At 52.6% G+C, this 19,945-nt stretch overlaps 1 protein-coding gene across 1 annotated transcript in view; it reads right to left on the bottom strand.

Annotated features, from left to right (window-relative positions):
* Positions 1–19,497, bottom strand: part of EPHA8 (EPH receptor A8) — a 29,749-nt gene extending 10,252 nt beyond the window's left edge. The window contains exons 1-4 of the mRNA XM_007935870.2: positions 19,438–19,497; positions 13,675–14,338; positions 4,677–4,832; positions 2,217–2,552 (exon numbers count right to left, since the gene is read on the bottom strand). Of these exons, the coding sequence (XP_007934061.2) occupies positions 2,217–2,552; positions 4,677–4,832; positions 13,675–14,272 (1,090 nt within the window). The 5' untranslated portion in view covers positions 14,273–14,338; positions 19,438–19,497. The remainder of the gene's footprint in view (positions 1–2,216; positions 2,553–4,676; positions 4,833–13,674; positions 14,339–19,437) is intronic.
* Positions 19,498–19,945: the final 448 nt, after the last annotated feature.

The raw sequence follows: 19,945 nt of genomic DNA, 5'->3' as shown, positions 1-19,945 counted from the left end.
TGTTCAAGGACAGGAACTGGAGGTCAGTGTAGCTGGAAGGGAGTGAGGTGGCCGGCGTGCATGGGAAGAGGTCGGTGAGGTGGGCAGGGGTGAGATCACAGAATGTTGCGTAGACCCCAGAGAGAAGTGTGAATTGGTTTTCTGCACAGTCGGAAGCTGTTCAAAGGTTCCAGTGTGATCTGATCCAACTTAAGTTTTTCAAAATCATTCAGGAGGTGGTGTGGAGAATGAAACACTGGGGACAAGGGCAGGGCTGGGAGGAGGCTACTGTGGTTGCCTAGGCAACATGTGATGGTGGCGTGGACCAGAACGGTGGGGCTGAGGAGGGAGAAGTGGTTAGATTCATGACAAATTTTGAAGGGAGACCAGGGGGGCTTGCTAATAGATGGATGTGGCAAGTAAGAGAGAGATGGCCCTCTGGGTTTGGGCTTGAGGAACTCAGTCAACAGTGGTGCCATTTGCTAAGATGGGGAGGGTTGTAGGAGGTGCAGGTATGGGGAATGTTGAGTTTGGTTGAGTTTACTACACATGTGGGATGGGAATGGGCAGCTGGGTCTCAGGAGAGAGATCTGGGCTGGGGACATAAACGAGGAGGCTATCAGCATGAAGGTGGAATTCAAGGCTGTAGCCCTGTTTAGATCACCCAGGGACGACGGACCCCAGGTGAGAGAAGAGTGGAGGGTCCAGGACCAGCTACAGACCTCCATCTCTTAGAGGCTATCAGAGGAGCGGAACTGGTGAAAATGGGGCAGGGCAGGCCAGACAGAGGGCAGGCCAGGCTGTGTCAGGGAAGCCAAGAGAATACAGCCATGTCAAGGAAGAACAGGGTCAGGAAGGGCCCATGAGGTGTGGCAGAGATGGGCTGTTGAATTTCTGTGGCTATGTGGGAAGGAGGCCTGACTGGAGTTGTCTGCAGAGCAAAATAGCTACAGCCAGTGTAGACAGCTCTTTTAAGAAGTTTCTGTGTAGAGAAATAGCCCAGTTGCTGGAAAGGATCATGGGTTCAAGGGAGGGTTTTGGTTTCTTTGTAATGATGGGACACTGTGGATGGCATCTGGATGCTGCTGGGTGCTCTGTTCCACTCCTCACCCTGAATGGCCAGCCCTGCCTCAGTTATTTTAGAAGCTGGTGGGCAAGGGCCAGGCTTAAGCACTGAGTACAGGTATTGCCAGCACTGAACACAGTGCTTAGCACTTAGTTAGGAGCTCTGGTAGCATAGTGCCTAAGGCACTTGACTGCTAACCAGAAGGCTGGTGGTTCAAACCCACCAGCCACTCCTCGGAAGGAAGGTTGGGCAATCTACTTCCGTAGTGATACTGCCTCGGAAACCCAAGGAGGGGTCACTGAGTCGGGTCCGACTCGACGGCACATAACAACAACAACAACACAACAGGTGCTTGCCAAATGCACAGTATCCTGCAGAGGGATGGCCTGAATTCAGAGCAAGGAGGCCTTTTTCATTTGGGAGTGAGGTGGATCTGGGTTTGAATCCTGGCTCTGCCACTTCCTATCCAGGTGACCACAGGCAGCTCTCTTGAGCCTCGGTTTCTTTCTCTATAAAATGGTGAGAAGGTAGGTGAGGATCCTCAGGGTCCTAGGCATGTACAAGGACAGTGGGCTCTCAGGTCAGGCTGTCACTTGACAGGTAGCACCCACCTGAGTTTGGCAAGAAAGAGGTGCCAGGGTGTGAATTCAGCCCAACAACTAGTTAGAAACAGATAAGTTAAATGGCCGTTGTCCAAACCAGTGTGACTAAATCCATCCCAAGGGGCAGCAGTGGCAGCTGTTCTGGAAAATGATAATCTGAGTGATTTTATTTTTGTAATGACATTTATTGAGCATGTACCATGGGCCAGGTGATGAGCTCAGCACTTTCATTTCTGTCACTGAAGGCTCTCAACAGTAGCTGAGCCAGGTACAATGTTCTCATGCACTAGGGAGGAAACAGGCACAGAGAGGGGACGATTTGGAGCCCTACTCTGTGCCACCACGCCAGCCCACCTCTGTGCTTACTGGATTCCTCCCACTTATACAATGTGTTCTGCTTTTCTCAGGGCATGAAGGGCCTCTAGCTCAGAGTCTTGGTGAGGAGGGCAGGGCCAGGAGATGCAGGCACTTGCCTAAGAGCTCACAGTGAGTCAGTGGCAAATGTCTGGGCCTGGGTCCACCTTGGGGATGGGGCTGGGGGATCTGGGGGACGGAGCGTCTCCGCCTACCTGCCTGGTTCGTGGTGATATTGACGACGGTGGCCCTGCGGGGCTCGGGGCTCAGGTCAGACACACCATTGACAGCCTCGATCCAGAAGGAGTAGTTCATGTGAGCCAGCAGATTGGCCACCAGCAGGCTGGCCTGCACCAGACTCGTCTGCTGGGGCACGAAGCGGGTGCCGCTTCCACACGCCTCACAGTGGCCCAGCGTCCAGGGGCAGCGGCGACACACAGCATTGTAGGTAATGTCGCTGCGGCCGCCTGGGTCCAAGGGAGGGGCCCACTCCAGGGTCACCGACGTGCCATTTACGCTGGAGATCAGATTCACCGGTGCCGAGGGTGGCCCTGGGAGCAGAGACATATGGAAGCCTGAGTGACAGCCGGGGGTGAGGAGCATGTATTTGGGCTGGCCCAATCTCTTCCCCTGTCAGACTGAGGGTCCCCAAGGGAAGGGCTGTGTCTCCCCCATCATAGCTAGGGCTCCCCAGGGATAAGGTCATGTCTATCCCATCCTCTTGGAGCTTCCCCAAGGGCAGAGGCTGTGTCTCCATCAGATTAGGACTGCATCTTCAATATCTGGGCCACAGGGATCCCAGGAACCAGAGAGGCTTGTGCTTCCCAAAGTTTTCATCCAGACCCAGGGACAGGCCACCTGCCCTGGGGGGTGCCTGTGGCCATGCTGTGTGTCAAACAGCCCAATCATCTGCATGCCACAGTTCATCCCTGAAGCTCCTCTGCTGGCTTAGTGTCAAATGCCACTGAGCACACATCGTGGGGTAAATAGGGGCCTCAGGAAGCCCCTCACGTGCTCCATGAGTCTCAGAAGCACAGACGCTTTAGAGGGGTAGCCACATGGTCAGGCAGAACACTGGGATGGGGGTATGGGGTAGGCCCCTGGGGGTGGGGACTTGAGCCAAGATGGCATGGGGGGCTGTGGGGCCTGCTGAGCTTTGGAATTCTAACTCTCCACGTCCCAGGCAGGGCGTCTTAGATCTTAAGAAAATATAATCGTAAAATCTCAGAATCAGAGAATTTCACAATCTTATGAGATGAGAATCATAGAATCTGAAAGGGGTAGAATACTAAAAAGCTCAGTGTTTACACGATTTCTAGGCCACCCCTCTGCCCTGGAGGCCCCGCCCCCTTCCATTTGCTGCCCTGAACTCCTGACACCTGCATGGGGAGGCACGGGGATTTGGGCAGCCCCAGGGGAGAGAGGACATGTGGGAGCGCGTGCATGTGGGCACACACAGGCACGCAAATGTATGAATATGCCCGGGCCCTCACCTGCCCCCTGCAGGAAGCCTGGGGCTGTGGTGATGAAGGTGTGGGGAGGAGGAGAAGGGGTTGAGGCTGGGGTAGATTTGGGAGTAAAATATTCAGAACACTGTGACATGCCCCTCATCCCATTGCAAACACCCAGGGCTAGGAAGTGGGCTGGAGTGGGTGTGAGCAGCTGGCTGCAGCCCCTCTCCAGGCCTGGCTGTGTGAGTGAGCAAAGAACAGAGGAGCTTGTATCAACACAACACTGAGACCATGCAGCCCTGTTGGCACAGCTACCAGACTCCTCCAGTCCCTCCAAGTACACACACACACACATACACACACACACAGCCACACCCTCTCCAGGCACATACTTCCAGTGCAGGCCAACCACGCACATGGCCTCACTCACATGCTGGGCTCATAGATACATCGTCCAGGCTTTTTAGGGACTTCTAAATGTGTGTACCCAGAGGGTACATACACACATATAGAGACCTGATTCTTCACACAGCTGGGCAGAGGTACTTGCACATTCATACTCAGGCATACAAACACTGCAGACAGGAGCAGCTGCTGACACACACACGCACACAGTCATACAGATATAGAGTCGCACAATCACTGCAGGGATCCTGAGACACACACAGAACCAGATACATGCATGCAGTCCTGCAAGCAGGCCACATACACTCCAAAGGCACACGCTCAGGCACACACACTTATAGAGCCCCCGGGATTCTGCAGCTCCAACTCATTTATCAAGGATGATGGTGACTTGGTGGTGTGGGGGGGCAGTTCTCCTACTTCACAGGCTGTGCCCCCTCTCCCGACCGCCCAGCACCAACATGAGGATCACTGCTGGGTAAGATGACCAGATCTGCCCAGCGGTGTGAAGGGCATGCATCCAGCTCTCGTCTGCCCTCCAGAGCAGAGGGGGGACAAGGGGAAGGAAGGAAAGATCTCCCTACAAAGATGGCAGGTGACACATTACAACAGGCTGGAACCCAGAGAGGTCAAGGCCACTGTTGAAGGGCCAGAGTCACCCCCATACACACACACAGGCTAGTCTCTGTCTGGCCCAGCCTCATCCACAGAGAATGGCTGCCTGAGGTCTGTGGGGTCTAAGCATGGGACCTTGGCCCAGTCTGGGTCTTGCAGGGACTCCTAGACCTGGGCGGGGCTAGGGCTGGGGGCGGTACTCACGGGTGCAGGCTGAAGACGGTGGGTCTAGGGCTGCACGGTAATAGCTGAGGTCACAGCGGCAGGCTTGGGCTGCAGGGGCTGCAGAGTGGCTGTGGGGAGGGCAACGGGCACACAGCTGGTCCCCGGGGGCTGACTTGTAGAAGCCCAGCTCACAGGCTGTGGAGAAAAAGGCATCTGCAGGTGAGCTGGGCCACCCTGGTGGACTTGGGGACAGCTCCAATTCTGATCTAGGGCTTCCTGGTGGATCTTCCAGAGCCACAGAGGGACAGTTCTTCAGCATCACCCTGTCCTATCCCTCGTTTGCAGATGCAGGGAGTGAGGCACAGAGAGGGCTTGTGACTTTCACAGGGTTGCACAGCAAGTCGGGGCAGAGCTGGGGCTGGGACTCTGGGCACTTGAGTTCAGCCCCAAAGGGTGCACAGGGAGGGAGCCCACTTCCAAGCTTCTCTCAATCTTCTTCACCTCCTCCCATCCAGGGTCTGGCTCTAGCCTCAATCTCTGCCCATTAGGCAGCACTGGTCCTCAGACACACTCGTCTCAGGGGATGGAGCCACAGGCTGTACAGGTAGGAGACCTGAGAATCCAAGGAGGGACCACAACCCCAGGAGTACGTCTTGGTTGAGATAGGAGAGCAGGACTGGGAATTAGACTGGGTGGTATGTGACTGAAGAGAGGCAAGTGTGGTAAGACCTGTGCTTCACAAACATGGGCTATGTTTCTATGAAAATACAGACTCCTGGCCCCACCTGAGTTAGGGCTGAGGTATGGGAATCTGTGTTTTTACCAGTTCCTCCTCTGGTCACCATATCTGGGATTTGTCTCATATCTGGCCCTCCTCCCCACACCTCTGCCACCATAAGAGTCTCCACCCCTGCCCTTTCAATCCCAGCTCCTAGCCTGGTCATTCACTCATTGAATCAGCATTTACTGAACACAGACTCTGTGCCAGGCACTGTTCTAGGCACTGGAGGCCCAGTCATGAATAAGATACACACAGTCTCTACCTTCACAGACCTGGTATTTAGAGGGTATTAGACCCACAGTAGGAGATTTGGTAGCGTAGTGCCTAAGGCACTTGACTGCTAACCAGAAGGCTGGTGGTTCAAACCCACCAGCCACTCCTGGGAAGGAAGGTTGGGGAATCTACTTCTGTAGTGACATCACCTCAGAAACCCAAGGAGTGGTCGCTATGCATCAGGTCTGACTTGATGGCACGTAACAACAGACCCACAGCAGACAGGCTGTGGTTATTTCTTTGAGGGAAATAAAGAGAATGATGTGGGCAAAGGGAATTGGTGGGAGGAGCCACCTTCCCCAAGAGGGTGGTCAGGGAAGACCATGTTCAGCAGAGGACATTTGAGATGTGGCCTGAAGGATAAGAAGGGGTGCACCGTGCAGGGAACAGGAATGTTCTAGGTTGAAGGACTCTCTCTACAACGCAAACTTGTCAATGTGTGTCAAACGCCTAGTCAAACCCTGTATGAGCTCCCCACGGCCTAAACCATAAAGCCTGGCATCCGGAACCCTTCCTGCAAGACCAAAACCCACCTTTAGCCTCTTTCTGTGCCACCCTCACACCCCATCCTCAAGTCAAGCTGAAGGACCAGCCCTTCCCCACACTCAGCAGGCTGCTTCTTGCCTCCAGGTCTTTGAATATGCTGTGCCTGGAATGTCTTTTCTGCTCTGTCCACCTGTCAAACTCTTCTTTGACAAGATTCATTTTAACCACCTTTTCCATGAAGGCTTTCTGGACATCTCCACAGGTACACGTACATGCACACACATACTCACACACAGATGGAAGTGACACCCGTCCACACACATACACACAGAGCCCCATTCCATCTCACCACTGTAACACCATGGCTGTACTTACTTATCTGTGTGTCTGACACTCTCCACAGACTAGGAGATTCTTGTGGGCTGATCCTTATGAATAAGGGCTGTTGTTGTTGTTAGCTGCCTTCAAGTTGGCCTCCCACTTATAGCAACCCCATGCACAACAGGACTGGACCACTTTGATGCATAGGGTTTTCAGAAGTAGATCACCAGGCTTTTCCTTCTACTCCATCTGAGTCTGGAAGCTCCGCTAACATCTGTTCGGTATCATAGCAACACTCAAGCCTCCACTGAGACAGGTGGTGGCTGCACATAGTGTGTGTTGGCCATGAATCAAACCCAGATTTCCTGTGTGAAAGGCTAGAATTCTACCACTAAGCCACTACTGCCCCCACGATTAAGAGCAGAGCTGCCTTCATTTATCTCAAGTTCCCAGTGCCTGGAACCAAGCAGAAGCTCTGTCAATGCCGGTGGGGGTTTCCAACTGTGAGCCCATCCCAACCTTAATCTTCTCTCTCTGAAAGAGAGAATTCCATGGATTCAAATAACCCAGATGCAACCCAGCTAGGCAGCTCCCAGGCCGCATCATGGAACTGAATTCCTTTGTGACAGGGAGCACCAGGAAGCTGGCTGGAGTCCTCTCCACAAATCCTGATCTGGAAAACTCAGTGCTTGGGAGAAGCTCCATTGGAAAGACAGCAGGTCATCTGAGAGCATATCTTCTTTGCTGATGGGATCTTTTTTATCATAATAGCCAAAACCAGGTGAATTTGTAAAATTCTACAAACTTGAAAGACAGCCTGAAATCAGGAGAAATGGTGATGCCCATACATTGCTTCGCTGATGCAGAGGCCATGGATGGAGGTAGAAGGAGCCTAGAGGTTGAGCATTTAGGGAACATATGGCCCTGTTGTGAGGTGTCTCTTTCCATTTCAGAAAACTTTAAGGGGGCTCAGGCCTGACTAGGGGCTGGGCTTGGTTGGGGTTGGTAGCTCAGTCATGGGGACCCTGTTGACATGCCATGACCTTGCTTCCCTTCCTGGAAGCCCCCCTGGAGCCTAAGACCCACCGTCGCTTCTTGGCAGTGAGGCTGTCATAAGCTTCTTCTGAGCCCAAGAAGCTGGCACAGGAGGCGTCATCAGGAGAGGGCTTTGCACTTTGTCAGCAAGTATTTGTTGAATCTGTTGTTGAACTGAATGACAGTAATCCTCACTGTAATCACAGGAGCCACACAACAATTAGCATCTGGGGGCCACATTCTCTCATCCCTTTCTTCAACCAGCATTTATTGAGCTCCTACTGTGGCCAGGTGTGGGCGACCCAAAATAAGTAAGAGCTGGTCCTGCTCTCAAGGCACTTTCAGATCAGTAAGGGAGATGACAAGGGAAGGAGCGGTGACATCGTATGGGATGCATGGCAGGAGGGACAGCCCAGCAGCCTTCGTCATGTAAATCCCTGACTGCTTACAAAGTTCATCTAGTCCTTATCAGTTAAGGGCAGAAACTTGAGCAGGATGGGCTCCTCTTCACAGACAACCCAATTACCTCAGATAAATGACATTGAGCAGGCTGCTAGGCCTCAGTTTCCTCATCTGTGAAATGGGAATAGTATCACTTTCACTCCTCCCAGGGCTGTTGTGAGGATTAACCAGTTGCCATGGAGTTGATTCCAATGCATGGTGACCCCATGTGCGTCAGAGCAGAGCTCTCGTCACAGGTTTTTCAGTGGCTGATTTTGTAGGTCACTTGGTCTTTCTTCCAAGGTGCTGCTGAGTAGACTCTAATCTCAGCCAAGCTCATTCACCAACCGCACCACCCAGGATTACATGAGTTAATACATGTAAATTCATACCGGGGCAGCGCCTGGCACCTATTCTTATTACAACTCTGTGTTGTCAGCATTCATACATCCATTTGGCAGAAGAGGAAACAGAGGCGCTGAGTGCTGACGTGCCTCACCCCAGGTTCTGCAGCTGAGCCAGGACGCAAACCTAGGTGGGGGAGCCCAGAGCTTAGCGATGGCTACGCCGTGCTGCCTCTCACCAGTCGGTGTTCTCACATGCTCGGCTAATACCCATACGGCTATACGTGTCAAGGCCAGATTAATCCACACAATGAAAATAAAATAATCTTTAATAAGAATACTAATCACCAGGCCTCGGGGAGCCTGGAGACCTGGAAGCTGGGCCAGGAATGAATGGCTGAGACAGATGGAGCAGCTCTGGGCTGGGGCTCGGTACTGCCCGTCAACCCGGGGCACTTCCGGAGCCTGTGTGCGCCCGGGTGTCGGGCTGGGAGCCAGGAGGGGCTCCTGCCCCTGTCCAGGGCACCTTGCCCAGCCCGCCTGTCAGGCCGGCAGCTGCCTGCGGCCCTGGCCACCTCTCCCCTCTCCCCAGCAAAAAGCTTGATATTTGACAAATAAGGTGTCGCCAGTGGACGACCAAAGGAAATTAATTCTAAATCAGATTTTAAACACAGTCAGGAAGGCAAAAAAGCTTGTCGCTCATGCTCCCCCTCCGAAATGAGACTCTCTGATATTTATAGAAAGATGATTAGGGCCACGGAGGGCGATTTATATTCTGCGTCCAGGTGACAGGGAGGACAGCAACTGGGACTTCACACTCTTGGTGGCTGCTCTACTGGGTGATGCTTCAAGAGGTCCTTCTTGTTTCTGCAGCAGGGCTGGGAGTGAGCAGTGTATCCAGGTGGGGTGGGGGCCACTAGGTCAGGAACTGTGTAGTGGGGAGAGCTGGGAGGTTTGAGATCTGATCAACCACTCCTAGCTGTGCACCCTTGGGTGAGTCACTCCATCTTTCTGGGCCTCCATTTCCCTGCTGGTAAGCTGGAAATGCACATAGTTAAGCCCTCAACTACTAGCTGAAAGGTTGGCAGCTTGAATCCACCCACAGAGGCCTCAAAAGACAGGCCTGGCAATCTGCTTCCAAAAGGGCCCAGCCTCGAAAGTCTTATGGAGCAGTTGTACTCTGCACACGTGGGGTCACCATGAGTCACATTTGACTGGACGGCAGCAGCAATAATAAAAAGCTGGACTCCATCTGGCTCTGACATGCTTCCACGGGTCTCCGAGTCATCTCAACCAAGGTGTGACCTGGGTAGGCCTCTTCTCCTCCTGAACCTTATTTTCTTCATATGTAAAACCAAATGCCACCTGGCCACCCTCTAAAGGAAGCTTCCAGGGAAAACCAGTGAGATGGGAAACTGGAGCCTGGGAGGGTGTTGTCACTGTGGCCTGTCCCCTGCCGCAGCCTCAGACTCCAGACCCCTTCTTCCATTTCTAGAGGGCAGGGAGTTCAAGGCTGGGCAAACAGGAGCCCCTTGAGAGAATCACTGGACAGTCCAGGGGCCCCACAGACCTTAGGAGGTGTTCATAAGACCCCCTCAAGCTAGAGGGTGGGCAGAGTGTGCCCAGGGGACTAGGGCAGTGCAGCTGTGAGAAGACCCCTCAAGAAGCCCAGGAAAGGCCCCTCTACTCTGTCTCCATTTTCCCTACTCCCCAACTACAGAGGCAGATTCACCAAGGACTAGGGCCTCCAGGAGGTGGGCATGGGGGTGCTGAGAGGGCTCCTGGGCTGGGGTCCCACACATGAAGGACACTCTTTCCAAATGAGGTTATGCAGACGGTCCCAGAAGCCCTGCCACCAGGGTTGAGAAGAGCCTCCACATGCAACTTAGAACTGGTGCCCCGTTCCCAGACCTCACTGCCTGCAGTGCACTAGAAATTAGTATTTTTCATAAAACCTGTAATTATCTTGCAACTGATATAATTATGCTGTATTGTGATTTAACTATTAAATCCAAAATATGCTGCAATTTCCTAACCCTGCTTTGGCATTTATTATTTTTAATTAATGTGCCAAAAGTGCCAGAAATGGGAATGGCCTTGGCCTCTCCCAGCCCCAGGAAGTCCCACTGCTCACCCTGCCTGGCCACACTGTGTGACCTTGGGTGAGATCCACTCCCTCTCTGGGCTCCACTTTCCTCTTCTGCCAAACAATGAGGCTGGAACAGCTCCTGGGCCCTCTCAGCAGGGCCCTAGCCCTAAAGTCAGGAGGACACATCTCCTTTCTATGTGCAAGTGTATTTCTGTGCAAACAGCTGGCTTATGTGTGCCAGCTGGCTATATCCAGTGTTAGAGCAGTGGCGCTGACCTTGAATGGGTCTGCACTGGCCAGCCAGTCCATTTGTGATGGCTTATGCTGTACCAGTTATAAACTGAATATTATTCTGGGAGAAGGAAGGCTGGGCTCTGAAGAGGGCTTTGTGGACAGATGAAATAGCTCAGGGCTTTGGAATCAGACAACCTGGCATCGGATCCCTACTCTGCTACTTAGTAGTTGAGGAATTTCAGTTTTTCTCATCTGTAAAGTGGGGCTATAATGTAAAAAGGGGCTATAAAACTTAGCATTATAGATTGAATTGCATCCCCACAAAGATATGTTGAAGTCCTAACCTCTGGTATCTGTGAATGTGACCTGGTTTAGAAATTGGTTTTTGAAACTGTTATCAATTAACGTGAGGTCACGTGGGAGTAGGGTGGGTCCTAATCCTATCTGTGGGGTGTCATATAAAAGAGGGCAGACACAGACAGAGGAAGGATGGCCATGTGACTACAGAAACAGATGCAAACCAAGGAACGCTAAGGATTATGGGTGGGTGGCGTGGGGGGCAGCGAGCGGCACCAGAAGCTGGGAGACAGGCATGGAACGGTTTCTCTCTCAGAGCCTCAGAAGGAATCAACACAGCTGATAACTGGTTTGGACATCTAGCTTCCAGAGCTGTGAGACAATAAATTTTGGTTCTTATAAATCCCTTGGTTTATGGTATTTTATATGGCAGTCGTAGGACACTAGACACGTTAGAGAACTGCTGCAAAAAGGAGAATTTAGCCCCACTTGCATACGAGCTCTATGAAGGCAGGGACTCCCCAGTGCTTGGGACCCAGCAGGTCCTCAACTGAATAAGCACTTGACATAACATGGAAAGAGCATTTATCAGAGTGCCTGGCACATGGCAAACACTCGAAAAATTGTCTCTGACATATTTTATTATCCCCATCAGAAGGAGGGGATTTGGGGACCCAGGTCTGCAAGGGAAAACAGCCAGAGGTAGGCCAGGCATAGCTTAAAAGTCTAGATCTGGCTCAAAGTGAGACAGAGCTGACCTCAGGTCCCAGCCCCACCTCTTACCAACACTGACTTTCCCCATCTGTAAAATGGAAAGTAAGTTGTAAGGGCAATAGGGATGCTGGTTATCGATATTAGCCAGCAAGAAGTTGAAAGGACAGGGGTTTTCGTCAGGAGACGCACCACGAGAGGCTGGAAGCTTGGGGAGCCTAGGAAACTAGGCCATAGAGGGCAGAATAAATGCAGAAACAAAAACATCATACATGGTGTTTTAAGGTTTAGGGTCCAGGAGAGGTAAAGACTTGTAGCAACTGGGAGTATGAAGAAAGATTTCTTAAGGAAACCAGAGAGCCCCAGGGGAGGTGCTGGGAAGGGCCTGGTGTCTAGACAGAAGGTCTTGGTTCTAGGATCTCTGGGCTAGACAACTCCTAAACTGGACTAAGCTGGACTGTGTCACTACACTGTGTAACTGTTGCTGTTGCGTCAGTTCTGACTCACGGCAATCTCACGTGTGGCCGGGCAGAACTGCTCCATAGGGTTCTCCATGGCTGTGATCTTATGGAAGTAGACACGAGGCCTTTCTTCTGTGGTGCCAGATGGGTTCAAACTGCCAACCTTTCGGTTAGCAGTCACACGCAAACCGTCTGCATCACCCAGGGGCCTCTACCGTGTGTATCCTCTGTAATTGTCAGTCTGTGCCCTGTTGTCTTGTCAGTACTGAGGGGCCACTACGACCTGCCAGGGACAGAGGATGGGTCTGAGGTGAATAAGGGTCTCCTGCACTGTAACCACGGGGCCTGTGTGTTAGCAGTCCAAGGCAAGGAAGATATTCCTAGTGGCTGGCAGGGCCCAGTCCCAGCTTTCCCTGAAGGTGTTTGGGAACAGGCCACAGGCTTCTGACCCCTGTAGGACAACATCCCCCTCCCCTGCACCCCATCACCCTGGAGAACCAATGGTCCCAATGGCCAGGTTTCACTGTGCTCTGGGGGCTGAGCTACCATGTGTCCAGCCCCTGAGGAGGCTAAGGGAGCACGGGAAAGCCAGGCTGACCCCAATGACAGTAGGGATACCAGCTGGCCATCCACATGTGCTCTCCTAGTGCTTCCTATTCTCTCAGGACGGAATGCCTTGGTTCTAGGATCTCTGGCTGCACTGTTCCACAGAGGGGCCTGCTAACAACACACACACACACACACACATGCACACACACAATGCACAAACACGGACACATACACAAATATATCTGCACATTCATACATATATGTGCTCACCTGTGCCTAGGCCCTATCCCTTGCTCTGGCGTGGGCACCCCAGCTACAGGTGCCATGCTCTGTCATGGCCCAGTGCTCTCGGCTATCCTCCTTCACAAGGACCTTGGCTATCCTCTCCCACAGATTCCTGGGTAAGTTCCCCCTGAGCCTGCTTCTGGTGCCCTAAGGGTGCATCATCCAACCTAGACTGTGCTGTCTGGGTGCCCCTGCCCGCAGACCTCTACTATGCCCTCTCACTGCAATGACTCACCCAGGGCTCTAGTCCCACTCCCCTCACCCCACAGTTTAGAAATTAATGGTTAAGAGCATGGACTCTGGAGCCAGACTTCTAGGATCAAATCACAGCTCTGCCACTTCCTAGCCGTGTGACCCTAGGCAACGGCTTCACCTCTCTGTGCCTCAGCTTCCTCATCTACAAAGCCAGGATAATAAAGAGTTTCTGTGTTATAGGGTAGTTACGAGGATTAAATGAATAAAAACATGAAAAGTGATTAGAACAATGCCTGGCATAAGTTAGCTGGTAGTACTGTTCCTTAACACAGGCACATACCCAGCAGGGGACTCAATCCCACAGGTACCCTTAGCTGCACCTTCCATGGTGCCTGCCTGCCTGACACACACACTGACGTCCCAGTGTTGCTGAGTTTACCCATCTTCCCATGATCTGTGTGCACTACCGCATGCCTGCTGGTTACCACATCCCTTCCATGCCCCCTGCCGCCCACCCATGCCAGGGCGCGCTCACCCACACAGGCATCCCGCCGCTCCTCGTAGCCAGCGCTGCACACGCACTTGCCAATGGGCACCAGCCACTCGCCCTCAGCACTGCAGTACATCTTGGGAGTGTCCCGCTCCTCTGAGTGACGCACACACTGGCCCCTCACCTCCACCAGTGAGGATGAGTCGGCCCCCGTCACTGCCTCCGAGAAGGCTGCCAGGTTGCGCACCATGGCCGGGCACTTCTTGTAGTAGATGCGAAGGGAGAGGATGGCAAGGCAGGCACCAATGTCCTGGAAAGCCAGGTAGAAGCCGCGTTTGCTGAGGGGGCCCACACCGCGCACCTCGGTGTTGAGCTTGAGGCGCCGCACGCCGAGGTCGGCACCAGTGAAGCTCTCATCGGCTGCGATGGTGTCAATTTTGAGGAACTGGCTTTCTTGTGTGCTGGCGCCCAGGTCGCGGTCTGACTCCAGGTAGTAGAGGTTGAAGGTCTCCTTGCAGGTGCCCAGCACACCAGGCATGCTGTTGCAGTCACGCAGGGTGAACTTGATCTCAGCATAGACGCGCCGGGCGCCATCACGGGGCACCCAGCTGGTGCGCAGCCAGTTGTTCTGGTTGGGGCTCATGACGTTGCACACCTGGTAGGTGTGGATGGGCCGGAAGGACTCATCCACCTCATTGATGGAGTCCCACTGCGGACAGAGAAGAACAGAGGTAGCGGGCAGGGTCAGCACCCCTCAGTTTAGCCAGAGGTCCTTGCCGCATCCCAGAAATTATGCTAGGGACGTGCTGGGAAGGAAGACTCGACTGTTCTCTGCCCTCAAGAAACTGACCTTCTGGTGAGTCGCCTTAGCCACCAGATGTTGGGCACCACACCAGTGTGGTCTCACAGAGTGCCACCTCCTCTGGGGAAGCAGACTTCTGAGGCTCTTAGGACGAACTAGGGGGGTAGAAGAAGTGAACAGGCTGAGGTCCCTGTCCCAACTTCCACCAGGGCAGCAACACCTTCAATCGATTTCCCCTACTGGGTGTTGTTGTTGTTGTTATGTGCCGTCGAGTCAGACCCGACTCATAGCGACCCCTCCTTGGGATTCCGAGGCAGTATCACTATGGAAGTAGATTGCCCCATCTTCCTTCTGAGGAGTGGCTGGTGGGTTTGAACTGCCAGCCTTCTGGTTAGCAGTCAAGTGCCTTAGGCACTATGCTACCAGAGCTCCCCCCTACTGGGTATCTATGTGCAATTGCACTTGAACTAAAGCTTCTACTTTTCTTTCAAAATGGGAACATTAAAGACCTCTTCCCATGGTGCTCTGGGAATCCACGGGGGTCAAGCTTATTCCACAAGCACTGGAGTGGGGACCACAGGCATCTCAAGTCACTTCCTGCCTGGCATAAGCCCCTCTGCCTGACCTCTTCTTGGCCAGCTGGCTGGTCTTGACCCTTGGTGCCACATCTATAAAATGGGGCTCAGAAAGGGCCCACTCAGTGAGGTTTGAGAGAATGAAATGGAAAAAAATGCCTGTAAAGTGCCTAGTTCAGGCTGGCAAAGCAATGCTCTGGACGAATGGGGCACATACACAGCTGAGCTGCCAGTGTCTCCCCCAGCCCCCTGCACCTGCCTCCAGGGGCCCTGGGGAAGAAGTCCTGCTTCCGAAAGGGCTCCAGGGCATTCCAGGCCCACCTAAAAGAGGTTACGCATCCTGTCTCCCACCCAAAGATCCCTGTCCCGTGCCCCACACTACAGTCAGGGTTTCTGGGCAGCACTGTGTCACATCTGGGGTTAAAGTCATTGTCACAATTAATGGAACACCAAAGAGCCGGCCAGCTGCTCCCTGTCTGTTTCCTGCCAGGGCCCCAGATAAATTCATCAGCTCATCTGAGTCAGCGCCAGCTGCCCCATCTGTGCCAGTGCCCTGGCCCAGCCCTGCCAGCCCAGGAGCTGCAGCAGATAGGGACAGTGGCAGGGATGCCCAGAGGCTGGGCACAGAGCTGGAATCAGCCCCGAGCTCCATCTAGGGCACCCCCACCAATGCCAGACACCACTGCCACCCCAGATCCTGTCTGGCCTGGGAAACTGACCCCAGCACCTTCCTCCTCCAACCCCACCATCACCCTACAACTCCATCCTCCTTCCGAAACAGAACACAGTGAACCAGTGTGCGGTACTGGGTACATCACACTTCCCTTCTGAGCCTTGGGCTTCTCATCTGGAAAATAGGGTAGTGGCTGCCTGCCTTTCCCATCTTGAGTGTTGTGACACTCAAGAGAGAATGGAAATGAATGTGCCCTCTCATCTAAGGCAGCTCTAGCCAACCATTACCCTCAAGTGGTCTCTGACTCATGGGATCCCGTGTCTCAGAGAACTGTGCTCCCTAGGATTTTTAATGGTTGAATTTTCAGAAGTAGACTGCCAGGCCTTTCTTCCAAAGTCTCTGAGAGTGGACTCGAACCTCCAACCTTTTGGTTAGCAGCTGAGTGCGTTAACTGTACCACCCAAGACAGCACTAGTTGCTACTAATTCACTAGGGGATGCAAAGCCCGTCCCAGTGAGCCTTCCCACTTCTCATGAGGAAAATGCAGGCCCTTTTCACACATCATTCCAGTTAGGGACAACTGCATGGAGCATGCATCATCATCCCCAGGGCATAAATGAGGAGGTCAGGGTGACTAAATGACTTGTCCAAGTCACTCTGATTATAGGAAGCAACATACTGTCATCTGGACCCAACATCCTTGTCCTTTAGGCTACGTCATTTACTAGAGACAGCCTAGATGACCCTTGAACTCATGGCTGTGTAACAGACCCCAGAATCTGGGGGTGGACAGAAACTCAAGGCCCATCTCCAAGAGGCCCCCACCCAGCTGGGCAGGATAATCACCTAGGAAGCTTATTAAACAAAAGGTTCCCAGGTTGCGCCTAGACCTCCAGGTTGGGGGCATCTGCATGCTTCACCTGCTAGCCTCCCACACGTTCCAGGTCCAGAGTCTGGGAGCCAGGGATGTCATCTAACCATCTCTCCTCCCTGGGAACGCTAGTCTCTTAGATTACCAGTGTGGTCATCCAAAACACATCTGGCCACATTCCCCACCTGCTTAACATTCTATGAATCCCCATGAAGACGGGAAGTATCCCTGGCTCAGCAGATGAGGCAGGGTCCCCTCCACCCATCACAATGAGGACACAGACTAAGACTGACCACCTGCATTTTATAAGGGGATATAATGGACTCAACGCAGGCTCTGGGCCCAGACAGATCTGAGTACCAGTCCCAGCTCCTCATCACTTGGAACCTGTTTGAGGGTGAGCAAGTTATTTTTCACTGCCTGAGCCTCAGCTTCCTCATCTGTGAAATGGGGGCTATATATCCCCTGCACATTGGCTGTGGGGATTAAATGTGTTGATGTCTGTGAATTGTTAAGAGCCATGTGAATATAAGCTGTTATTCTTTGTTGTAACTCCCACATGGCAAGAGATAACTTGGAGCCATGCTTTGCAGTGCCTGTGAAACGAAGGAAGTGTAGGGTACCAGTGCAGTCATCCAAAACACACGTCTGGTCATGTTCTTCGCCTGCCGAACACCTTACTCCCCCTTACCCTAAAGATCTAGTCCTGAGCTCTGGGTGGGAGACAGGGGCACACACCCCAGGGCAATCTGGGCCAGGCCAGCTCCTTCCTAGCCACTGGGTCTCAGGGAAATGTCAACCGAGCCAACAGCCAGGGAAGTCATGGGACCTCAGAGTGGGATCAGGCTCCATGGGTGGAGCCAGTTCAGCATGGCAAAGCCCTTTCACACCCATGCTTACCCCACAACCACCTGGGAGACACACAGAAACGGTTTCCACAGATGTAGAGACTGAAGCCAGGGAGGTAAAGGGACCCTCCCAAGGACCATCTGGTCTCAGGCCATGGTGCCAGGATGTGAGAAGGGCTTCCCTCCTGGCTCTTGGGCTGAAGAGTTGGGCCCATGGGACCCGCCCTTCCAGGTCCCTAGGGCACAGGGGGCTGATGGCAGGGGCTCAGCTCATGCGGCCTGGTGACGAGACCCCAGAGAGGGAGGAACAGGACTCCATCGTGACCTCCAGCTGCCAACAGCCTGGATGAAAACCCAACCCCAAAGTAATGAAATGCTCCCTCCAGGAACGTTAACTCTGACAATTACTATCATTATTATCATTAGTATTCCTCTTCTTCTGCCCCCAAAGCCACGATGCTGAAAGTCTTCATCAAAGAAGTCGTGTGTGCGTGATGTGCTCACATCTACGGGTGTGTGTGTGTGTGAGATTGTGTGGCAATGTGTGTGAGAGAGTGCATGAATGTAAGTGAACATGAGTATGTGAGTGTGAGAGTGCACATATGTGTGTGAGTGTGAGTGTATGTGTGAGTATGTGTGGGAATGTATGTGAGAGAGCACATGAATGTGAGTGTGTGTGAAAGCAAACATGAGGGTGAGTGCATGAGTGTGTGTGAGTGCATGAGAGCATGTGTAAGAGACAGTGTGTGTGTGTGAGTGTGTGGGAATGTGTGACAGCATGCATGAGTGTGAGCATGTGAACGTGAGTATGTGAGTGTGAGAGTGCATGAGCATGTGTGTAAGAAAGAGTGGGGGTGAGAGTGTGTGTGTATGATTCTGAACACTTTGAGGAAGGAAATTTACATGAGACAATAGTCATAAACAATACGTGGCTGTAAGTGCCCATCTGGTCGATTCCAACTCCTGGTGACCCCAAGTGTTAGAGCAGGATTTCCCCAGAGTTTGCTTGGCTGTAATCTGAACAGGAACAGATCGCCAGGCCCACCTTCTGTGGTACCAATGGGTGGATTTGAACCTAGTCTGAGGTTCACAGTGTGAACTGTTTGCACCACCTTGGGACCTTAATCAATGCTAATGATAATAATAAGAGCTTATATTTCTTGAGGGCTTGCCAGGTGCCAGGCACAGTGCCAACACCATATATCATCTCACCTCATCCTCTCAGCAAACCCAATGAGGTAATCAAAATACAGACAAGGAAACCAAGACTCAGGGAGGTGATGTGGAGAACTAGAGCCACCCAGGCATTGATGGCAGAGCCAGGACCCTACCAGGATCATGGGCTTGTGATGAGGCTTTCCTTCCTCATGCCCTGGGGTTTGAATGAGAGAAGGGTGGAGCAGGGCATACGGCCTTGTCAATAGACACCTGGGGGCTATATATATATATATATATATATATATATATATATATATATATATATATATATATATATATATATATATATATATATATATATATATATATATATATATATATATATATACCTGTGTCCAGGCGAGAGGGTGCATCTCTTGTGAGCACATGATCCCAGTGACCTGATGGTCTGAGCTCAGGGCCACCATGGAGGCAGAAATGAGCCTAAGCGCTTGGCCACACTGGGGGTTGGCAGTACCACCCAGGTGGTTGACAGTAAAGAAAAGAACAAATGAAGACTCCAGGGGTCCAGGCAGCTCCTGGTGAGGGAGAGGCAGCCAGCTACGAGGGAGGGGGACAATCTTGAAGGTACAAGGCCAGGCTGGGGCACTTCTGCCCTGGCCCTCAACTCTACCACATCCCAGGCTGCCCTGGACTTAGCCTTGGCACATTATGAACCATAGCCCCAGAGCCCAGATACGTGGGTCCTTGAATCTGGGACACCGAGTTCTGTAGCTCAAGGGTCTAGGGTACAAGGCTCTGACTTCAGGGCTTTCTCTGCTTATAGAGGGAAGATGCTGCCTGGGCCCAGTGGGCTGCTGCCCATACTGCGCATCACTCACCCCATGAGCCGGATATGTCAGCCAGCCCCAGTCCCCGTAGATGGTGGATGTGTCCAGCAAGTTCACTGCAAAACAGGAGAAAAGCAAGTCAGACCCCCATGGCCTCGTCCACTCCTCGAGAGCAGCCCAACCAGCCAAACTGATCCTCTCTCAGCCTCCAACACACAGGCTTCTCTGACAGGAGTGCCCTTTCTCACTTCTCTTTCAAGGGACAGTTCAAGTTTTCTCTCTGCCATGAAGCCTTCCTCCATATCAGCCAAGAGCAAACTTCCAAACTCCCAGAATACAGCCTGCCCCAAGCAGGCTGGTGGTGCAGTAGGGTGGTTAAGAGATGGGCTCCAGAGGGGTGAGTGTTGGAGTCCCAGGGAGGGATGCAAGGGCCAACTTGCTGGGCTGTTAACTGAAAGGTAGCTATTCACGTCCACCCAGAGGTATCACAGAAGAAAGGCCTGGTGATCTACTGAAAATCTGGCCATTAAAAATGCTACAGAGCACAGTTTTACTCTGA

This window comes from Orycteropus afer, unplaced genomic scaffold (genome assembly GCF_000298275.1).
Source record: "Orycteropus afer afer isolate SDZICR_OR568_19922 unplaced genomic scaffold, OryAfe1.0 scaffold00031, whole genome shotgun sequence".
In the NCBI taxonomy this organism is placed as follows: domain Eukaryota; kingdom Metazoa; phylum Chordata; class Mammalia; order Tubulidentata; family Orycteropodidae; genus Orycteropus; species Orycteropus afer.
The sequence above is the reverse complement of the archived record's forward strand: the minus strand, read 5'-3'. Positions and strand labels throughout refer to the sequence as shown.